Source organism: Triplophysa rosa, linkage group LG4 (genome assembly GCF_024868665.1).
Source record: "Triplophysa rosa linkage group LG4, Trosa_1v2, whole genome shotgun sequence".
In the NCBI taxonomy this organism is placed as follows: Eukaryota; Metazoa; Chordata; class Actinopteri; order Cypriniformes; family Nemacheilidae; genus Triplophysa; species Triplophysa rosa.
The window spans coordinates 16256403-16266571 of NC_079893.1; the positions used below are offsets into that span (position 1 = coordinate 16256403).

General features: G+C 50.3%; 1 protein-coding gene across 1 annotated transcript; it reads right to left on the reverse strand.

The window, feature by feature from the left end:
• Window positions 1-2801: 2801 nt before the first annotated feature.
• On the reverse strand, window positions 2802-6476 carry LOC130552582 (uncharacterized). The gene is made up of 6 exons (XM_057330933.1): window positions 6393-6476; window positions 3675-3890; window positions 3465-3594; window positions 3081-3365; window positions 2953-2991; window positions 2802-2860 (listed from the first exon to the last, which is right to left on the reverse strand). Exons 1-6 carry the CDS (start codon window positions 6474-6476, stop codon window positions 2802-2804), a joined length of 813 nt encoding a protein of 270 aa, XP_057186916.1.
• Window positions 6477-10169: the final 3693 nt, after the last annotated feature.

Below are 10169 nucleotides of genomic sequence, written 5' to 3' on the forward strand. Positions count from 1 at the left end.
CAAGGGCGAGTGACCGAACGCTAGCTATTCTGCCCGGCGTCAGTTTACGTCAAAGCCAGGTGACCTACAGCCCAGTATTCTGCCCGGTTTCAGTTTACAGCAAAGGCTGTAGACAGACGCTTGCCATGCTGCCCAGTGTCAATTCATGCCAAGGGCGGGTGACCGAACGCTAGCTATTCTGCCCGGCGTCAGTTTACGTCAAAGCCAGGTGACCTACAGCCCAGTATTCTGCCCGGTTTCAGTTTACAGCAAAGGCTGTAGACAGACGCTTGCCATGCTGCCCAGTGTCAATTCATGCCAAGGGCGGGTGACCGAACGCTAGCTATTCTGCCCGGCGTCAGTTTACGTCAAAGCCAAGTGACCTGCAGCCCAGTATTCTGCCCGGTTTCAGTTTACAGCAAAGGCTGTAGACAGACGCTTGCCATGCTGCCCAGTGTCAATTCATGCCAAGGGCGGGTGACCGAACGCTAGCTATTCTGCCCGGCGTCAGTTTACGTCAAAGCCAGGTGACCTACAGCCCAGTATTCTGCCCGGGTTCAGTTTACAGCAAAGGCTGTAGACAGACGCTTACCATGCTGCCCAGTGTCAATTCATGCCAAGGGCGGGTGACCGAACGCTAGCTATTCTGCCCGGCGTCAGTTTACGTCAAAGCCAGGTGACCTACAGCCCAGTATTCTGCCCGGTTTCAGTTTACAGCAAAGGCTGTAGACAGACGCTTACCATTCTGCCCAGTGTCAATTCATGCCAAGGGCAGGTGACCGAACGCTAACTATTCTGCCCAGCACTATGACAGACACTCTTCCGACCCGGAATCCCGCGAAAGCGTTATGCCGTCGAATGGGATAAGCCAGAGGTGGGTCCTCCGTATCTCCGCTCCACGTGGGGCTAGGAACTGGAGACGCCCGTTCCTGTTCACGTCTCGACCCGCTGCTTCGGGACCCCAAGTATGGAACAGATCCGAACGAGTCACAAATTTTCGCCGAAAAAACTGGAGACGCCCGTTCCTGTTCACGTCTCGACCCGCTGCTTCGGGACCCCAAGTATGGAACAGATCCGAACGAGTCACAAATTTTCGCCGAAAAAACTCCAAGGTTGTATGTACCCTTTTAGTCTTTTTTGACAATAACTTTCATCTTTCTCGGATCCTATTCAAACTTCCGATCCCAAAGGAGCGTGTCGGGGCGTGAACAGGAACGCGCGTCTCAACGTCGCAGCCCACCGCGGAGCGGAGATGCGGAAGACCCGCTTCTGGTGTATCCCATTCGACGGCATAGCGATTTCCCGGTCATCGGAATTCCGGTCCGGAGCGAGTAGCATTCGATCCCTGCTTCGCCCGGAGCGCCGTCAAACAAGTTTTATCTCGTTGTACCTTTTGGTTACGATGTCACCTAAACCATTATTCTGCCCATTTGCCACTACAGTTGCTATGTGGCCGTGAAACCACTATTGTGCGCACATACGAAACTGCATCCCAAAGAACCGAGAGGCGCTTTACGGCGACCGCCATTCCCACGGTAGTACGACGGAAACTCTTCTGACCCGGAATTCCGATGACCGGGAAATCGCTACGCCGTCGAATGGGATAAGCCAGAGGTGGGTCCTCCGTATCTCCGCTCCGCGTGGGGCTAGGAACTGGAGACGCCTGTGCCTGTTCACGTCTCGACCCGCTTCTTCGGGACCCCAAGTATGGAACAGATCCGAACGAGTCGCAAATTTTCGCTGAAAAAACTCCAAGGGTGTACACCCTTTAGTTTTTTGATGATAACTTTCATCTTTCTCGGATCCCATTCAAACTTCCGATCCCAAAGGAGCGTGTCGGGGCGTGAAAAGGAACGCGCGTCTCAACGTCGCAGCCCACCGCGGAGCGGAGATGCGGAAGACCCGCTTCTGGTGTATCCCATTCGACGGCATAGCGATTTTCCGGTCATCGGAATTCCGATCCGGAATGAGTAGCATTCTAGCCCTTCTTCGCCAGGAGCGCCGTAAAACAAGTTTTATGTCGCTGGACCTTTCGGTTACGATGTCAACTCAACCGCTATTCTGCCCATTTGCCACTACAGTTGCTATGTGGCCGTGAAACCACTATTTTGCCCATTTGCAATTTACCAAGACAGTCTACAGAGGACCGGGAGAGCCTTGTTGGGCCCACTTTCAGGTGTTTAGGTCGCAAATGGAAGTGCAACAACACCCGAATGTTCCATTGTCCTGTTCGCCGACAGTGTCGTAGTGGACAAACAAACCACTATCTTGCCCGCAGGCAACCTACAGATGACAAGGAAAGCACTATTCTGCCCACTTTCAATTATCTTATACGACAGAAGTGCAAAGGCAGACATTTCCGACTCGCTCAGATCTGCACCAAACTTTATTTCTCCGCCTAATTCATTTTATATTTAATAATGAGCAAAACTGACCAGAGGACCTTTATTTTGACACGTTAGCCTTTACAAGCCATTTACTTATAAGTATTACTTAAGCAATAGGTGTGCAGTCATACAAAATACAAAATGCATTGAGTATATCAAATTTTATTCATAATATAAACATATGTAGAACATTCAAAAAATATTAAATACAAAATTCATGGCAAATATTTAAAAACTACATGCGAAAAAAATAAAGTAGAATATTTAAACTATATACAATCATTTTAAAAGTATTCGTGTATAATATTTAAGAAAAAAAATAAGTAGAATATTTAAAAACTATTTACACCTTCATAACGGATACAATTCATAATGTACATTAAAAAAACACAAAAGAAAACAATAATAACCAACAACACAGAACTGACAAAAGAACTACAAATCCATTAAGATGCTGAACCCGAGATCCATGATGTCGTGACATTCTGTGCCGTCTGAAAGAAAAAGGAAGAGTTCGTTAAATTGCTGACTTTTTTCCACCATAGAAGCATCGAAAACACAATTGAACGCCTGCTCATTGCATCACGAATGGCCTCTTCCTCCTGATGGCTGATGGTGGGAATGTCTGTGGTGAAACAAAGTATTGGTTTAGTTTTCAGCGTTGGAATGCACATTGTAGACTCACTAAGATTTCAGTGACGGCTTAAGACTCACCCAGGTTCTCCAGCATATCCAATTCCTGCTCGCTAAATAGGAGGGGACTGAATAAGCCTCCCCCGTAGACTGTAGCATCAGGAGAGGGAGGGAAGATGGGTGGGGGGGAAGGCTTAAAGGAAGGGGTGGCTGGCATGGCAGGGAGGGCACTGCCAGGAGGGCTGATGCTAGGACGTGCAGGTTCAGGAGTAAGAGAGGGGCTGAAGGAAGGGGTGGCAGGCACAGCAGGGGAAGAAGGGTGGGTGTTGAAGCTGGGGGTAAGGGTCTCAGGAGCGATGGGGTTTCCTGGGAAAACACGAGAGTCACGCAACACTTCAGATGTATTATGTCATGGGACAGTAGTTGAGGAGTACACACGCTTTCTATTGACAGCCTACCACCTACCTGAATTGCCCTGCGGCTCATCCGTTAGGGTCACCATGGGGATGGCAGGGTTGCTGGCCTCCAGCTCTCGCAACTTCCGCACGGTGACCTCTCTCTCCATTTTTTTAATTATGTTTTTCTTCTTATTTGACTGAAAAAGACAAAGTGACATCTAAGTGTGTAGAAAACTAAGCAAAAGGGAAGCAATTAAATGTTTTATCAATGACTTACAGAGATGTCTCGATGGCCTGTATTAAGGTGTTTTTCAAGTTGTTTGTAAAAAAAGTTGCACAAGGGGCAGGTCTGTCCTCCGAGGAAGACCCTGCCCCATGCCAACTTCTGCCACAGTTGGCGCTCTTGCAGGTTCTGGACGCCATGGAACACCCTCAGGTGCTGTTTAAAATTTGTTATGTCACTGTGGCATAGGGGGCATTCGGACTGTGGAACCTGGGAAAACAAAAACACAGAGTCTCATATTATCACCTAGCTTTCCTGTGGCTCTGTGTTTAGAGCATGGCAGAAACAAATGTATAATACAATGCAATGCAATGTAAGTTGCTTTGGATAAAAGCGTCTGCCAAATGTGTAAAAAAAACCGTAAAATGACACGCAGGGCCTAAACGAGATGCTGTGAAAACGTGCGAGTGAGAAAGCAAGCTCGTGCTCTTTAATGTGATGAAAATAAGCAAAAGGCAAAAGTACATTGCATTGTGCACAAGTCAGAGGTCAAAATGAGCTGGCATGCATGGAGGGCGTACAAGGGATGCGCATGAGTAAAATGCCAATACGTGCTCTTTAATGTATAACGGTGCAGAAATGTGATGAACACATGCAAAAAAGCACAAACATATCGCATTGTGCACACAGGTCAGAGGTCAAAATGAGGTTTGGGCCTACACCAGACGCTGTACAAAGACACAAGTGAGGACGAAAACACATCCCGTTTCATGTAACACCGTGCAGAATGTGATAAATACGCGCAAAAACCACAAACGTGTTGGTTGAAGGTCAAAGGTGAAAATGAGGCTGAGGCCTACATCACATGCTGTAGAAAAACACAAGTGAGGATGCAAACACATCACCTTTAATGTAACACGGTACATAATGTAATGCACACGTGCTAAAACCACAAATATATTGCCTTGTGCAAAGGTCAGAGGTGAAAATGAGCTCACGTGTATGTAGGGCCCGCAGCAGAAACTGTAGAAAGACACATTTGAGGATGCAAACGCATCACCTTTAATATAACACAGTGCAGAATGTGATGAGCAAATGCAAAAGACACAAATACATCGCATTGAACAGAGGTCGCAGGTCAAACTGAGCTCATACACACAAAGGGCCTTCTTCAGATGCTGTTAAAGTCACAGGTTAGAATGCAAACGCGTACTCTTCAATGTAATACAGTGCAGATCGTGATGAAAAACGCAAAAGACACATAAAATAGCTCCCGGTGCGTCCTCACACAAACCACGGAAGCGCAGACCTATAACATATATCACGCACAGATACGCGTAATAACTCCCAAAAACATACGTACGAAGAAGCTAGATGTGAAAAATATAACTTCACCTTATCGGACATTCTTGAGCGCCATGAAAAATGTTCATAATCATAAACGTAGATGATTTTATAGGGGCTATGACATGGGGATATGATGAATTTCAGCCTAAATAAGTTTTTTTCTGTACGTTAAATGCCAAAATGGTGCACTTCTCCAGAAACTAGGGACTCTAAGCTTTCAAATGATACCACATATGATAGTTAGAGTTAACGAACTCTTTAACGTTGCATGTATCTTTAACCCGTTAAGCTCTGCGGACCCGAGCATGTGTAATAAAGTGAAGAGCGTGATGAGCAAATGGAAAAGACACAAATACATTGCATTGCACACTGGGCTACATATTACTGCTGATTTAAGAGACATTTCAAAGAAAATTAATTTCTTTTAAAAGAAAGCAAAGTTTTACTCACGTGCGGCATGCTTTCTTAGCTGGATAACACCATGTGGTTTGACTGAAAACTAAGATGGCTGCAAGAGGCAGTTTATTTACAAACATCTTGCTCTCTAGACACTCACACCTGAGCTTCAAAGGAATTGTATTCAAACACAAAAAAATGACATAAAATGCCTATAATAAATGACATTTTTGGATACTTATACAGATACATTATGCATCAAGCATCGTATTAATTCCCTGCATGAACAAAACGCTTAGGTTACACTCATTTTACATAGTTTGATTACTTTGTTCTGTAGAATGGGAATGTTTCAGCCTCCGGTGTATACCCTGTATGTATATGAGCTTACTTTGACCTCTCGCAGTGCACACACCGCACAGTGCCATGCATTATTATTACCTTTTGCACATGATCATCACATTCTATATTACAAGACATGAATGAATATGTTTTTGCATTCTCACTTGTGTCTTTTTACAGCCTCTGAGGAAGGCCTTGTATCCATTTGAGCTCAGTTTGACCTGTGACCTCTGCACGATACAATCTTTTTTGGCCTTTTGCAAACATTCGCTACATTCTACGCTATAATACATTATGACAGAGCTCGTGTTTGCTTTCTCGTTTGTGTCTTTTTACAGCATCTGAGGAAGGCTTTGTATCCAGTTGAGCTCAGTTTGACCTGTGACCTCTGCACAAAGCAATCTCATACGTCGAATTTGGGCCGACAGAGCCCGCGGGGGACCGCCCAGGCACCATCGGAAAGAATGGCCATTGAAATTAATGGGTTTCCATAGAGTAGGCCACAAAAAAGATGAATGCTCATAAACCGCACGTGGGCTTGTCGTGGTAAAAATCCAGAATGCCCTAGCGATCCGAAAATTGACACGTCGGGGCGACGAGGGCCCCCCGTCGACATGCGTAAAGTTCAGGCACGTGCGACTGAAACGCAAGACCGCGAGGCTGCGTCAAAGATCTTCTCATGCAAACCCCAGGTCTATATTCCAGAATGAGTTCGTTGACCTCTTGACCTGTTAAGGCATTTGCAAGCACACCGGACATTGTCTGTCGCATGTCGGATAGTGACGGTACTCATACGTCGAATTCGTGCCGACAGAGCCCCGCGGGGGACCGCCCACGCACCATCGGAAGGAATGGCCTTTGAAATGAATGGGCTTCCATTGAGTAGGCCACAAAAAAGATGAATGCTCATAAACTGCACGCGGGCTTGTCGCAGTAAAAATCCAGAATGCACTAGCGATCCGAAAATTGACACGTCGGGGTGACGAGGGCCCCCCGTCGACATGTGTAAAGTTCAGGCGCGTGCGACCTTCCTATTCGACCCATTCAAACCCATTCCTTTTCCACAACAGATCGACGGTCATATCGGACAGTGACGGTACTCGTACGTCAAGCTCGGGCCGACAGAACCCTGCAGAGACCCGCGGGGGACCGCCCGTGGGGCCTCGGAATGGACGGCCGTTGAAATGAATGGACTTCCATTGAGTAGGCCACAAAAAAGATGAATGCACATAAACTGCATGCGGGCTTTTCGTAGGAAAGTCGTAGGAAGCCGATTTTTTCGCTCACTGTCTACACGAGGGCCGTCCGACAACATGCCGAAAGCGCATGCACCGCTTGGTTTAGCCTGTGCGTGCGTGCTAGGGTTAAGATTAGGGTTAGCGACTTGGTAACGGGACGCTCTCGACACGCGCGCTTTTGGCGTGTAGACAAGACAGGGACGCGTGACGGAAGGGCCGAGTCGCGGAACCGAGCGACCTTGCGGACTGGCACGCCAGAAGGCCCGCTTCAAATTTTTCCCAGTACAGCTTTGTGGTCATGTCGGTTCTCTCTGGCCTTTGCGACCCCTAAACAATGTCGCAGCGTAACGTCTTCGCAGGGGCTTCCGTCAGGGCCGCCGACGACAAACATACTCGAAAAACTCTGCAATCGAAGCGGGTCAGCGAACACGCTATGCTAATGAATGTCCCTAAATGGAAGGCGGGCTTTTTGCGAGAAGGTTCCGCGGTGCCCAAAGCGCACGCCACAACTCGTCCGGCACCCCGAGCGACATATCTACAACGCGTGTCATTTCCCACCGCAGGTTCACGGTCGTGAACGTGTCCGGTCGCATCTCGGTCTGTACATGCGGGTGCAACTTCTCGGAACTTTGTCTGTCGCACGTCTGGACAGTGACGGTACTCATACGTCGAGCTTGGCCCGACAGCAATTCGCAGAGGCTCACGGGAAGCCGCCCACGGGCAATCGGAAAACGCCCCATTGAAATGAATGGGCTTCCATTGAGTAGGCCACAAAAAAGACGAATGGGCATAAACTGCACGCGGGCTTGTCGCAGTGCACCCCCCAGAAGACCCCAGGGTTCAGAAAACGGACATGCCCGCCCCCCCCCCCGTCGACATGCGTAAAGCTCAGGCGCGTGCGACCGAAACGCAAGAAGCGAGGCTGCGTCAAAGATCTTCACATGCAAACCCATTCATTTTCCACAACAGGTCTATATTCAACAATGAGTTCGTTGACCTCTTGACCTGTTAAGGCACTTGCAAGCACACCGGACATTGTCTGTCGCATGTCGGATAATGACGGTACTCATATGTCGAATTCGGGTTGACAGAGCCCTGCGGAGGCACGCGGGGGACCGCCCACGCACCATCGGAAGGAATGGCCATTGAAATGAATGGGCTTCCATTAAGTAGGCCACAAAAAAGATGCAGAAGCAGTCCTCCGTGCCGCGACTTGGCCGCCTCGGCCGTCGAGTCCCATGCACCGTCTGCTTCCCAGCAGCCCTGGTCCTCTTCGACGCCCTACAGCTCTGTCGCCCCCCACTCTGGCGGCCCCCCCTGGAGGAGACAGCGAAGAGGAGACCATCGCCCCATCAGCAGCCGCGGCGAAGCGGCCCTCATGGGAATACCTCAGGGGGATCGAGGCTACCATTGGGCCCGACCCCAGCCACATCACTGGGAAATCGGATAGGGACGGATCCTGCCCCATCTCTCCATCTGCTGGCCCCCTCCGGGGGGCTAGCGCCCACTTACTCTCAAAAAAGAGAGTTTCCTCTCTCTCTGGGTTATCACAGCTGATCCCACCCTCTGCACGATGGTGAACGGCAAACACGACGTTGCGTCACGGTGAAGCGCAATGTCGAGTATAAACACCAGCCCTCAGCACTCTCAGTCAGCTACGCAGTCGCCAGGCAGGAAAAGCAGCAGAGCCGATCTCCTCCCCGGCGGACCTCCCCCGGCATGGAATCCGTACTGCTAGCCATCGAACCCCCCCGGGGGGACGATGAAAAAGATCGAACCTTTAGTCCCCCTGTTACATTTCTGGGAGCCTGGGCTTCCCAGACTGTCAGGCTGGGTAGGGAAGATGATCCGTCTCGGCTACGCGATCCAGTTCGCCTCATACCTGCCAAGTGTCAGGGCATCCGTTATACCTCAGTCAGAGGCTAGGATGCTCCGTACTTCGGGCCGAGGTCACCACCCTTCTGGCGAAGGAAGTGATTGAGCCCGTCTCACCAGCCAAGATGTTCAACGGGTTTTACAGGCTGTACTTCATTGTCCCCAAGAAAGGGGGGGGGGCTGCACCCTATCTTGGGTCTGTGTGTTCTGAACAGGCACCTACACAATAGCTGCCTTTCAGGATGATCACGCAGAAGGGCACCCTGACGTCCGTCAGGTGTCAGGACTGGTTCATGGCAATCGACCTGAAGGACGAGTACTTTATGTCCATATCCTCCCTCGACATCGGCCGTTCCTACGGTTCGCGTTCGAGGGACGGGCATATCAGTACAAGGTCCTCCCCTTCGGTCTGTCCCTGTCTCCATGGGTCTTTACTAAGGTCGTGGAAGCCGCCCTCCTTCCCCTCAGGGAAGGAGGTGTGCGTGTACTAAACTATCTCGACGACTGGCTCATCTTGGCTCACTCTCGAGATCTGTGGTGTACATACAGGGACCTGGTGCTCCGGCACCTAGATCGGTTGGGGCTACAGGTCAACTGAGAAAAGAGCAAGCTCTCCCCGGTGCAGAGCAGCCTCTTTCTCGGTATGGAACTCGACTCTGTCCCCATACAGCGCGACCAGTCAGTGTTGAACTGCCTGAAGCTTTCAGGCAGTCAGCGGTCCCCCTGAAACTTTTTCAGAGGCTCCTGGGATACATGGCATCCTCGGTGGGGGTGGTCCCCCTCGGGTCGGTGCACATGTGACCGCTCCACTGGCTCCACTGACAGGGGTCCCCTTAGGGATGCCTCCCTGCAGGGCTGGGGTGCCCTGTGCAACGGGCACGCAGTGTTGGGGCGGTGGACGGGCCCCCACCTGCATTGGCATTTCAACTGCCTAGAGTTGTTGGTTGTGCTACTTGCATTGAGGAGGCTACTACCTCTCGTGCAGGGCAAGCACGTGCTGTCCGATCGGACAGCACAGCTGCTGTGGCGTATATCATTTTGTGGCATTTTCTCACGGCAGCTAACATGACTCGCCCGGCGCCTCCTCCTCTGTAGTCAGCAGGTGATCAGTTCCCTGCGAGCCACACACATCCCAGGCGTCCTGAAACAGACAGCCGATGCGCTCTCTCTTAAGTCGATGCCTCGTGGAGAGTGGCGACTCCATCCCTGCGCAGTCCGGCTCATTTGGGAGCAGTTCTGCCAGGCACAGGTGGTCCTGTTGCCTCCCCGGACTCCACCCATTGTCCGCTTTGGTACTCCCTGTCCGAGGCACCCCTCGGCACGGATGCCCTTGTGCACAGCTGGCCGCGGG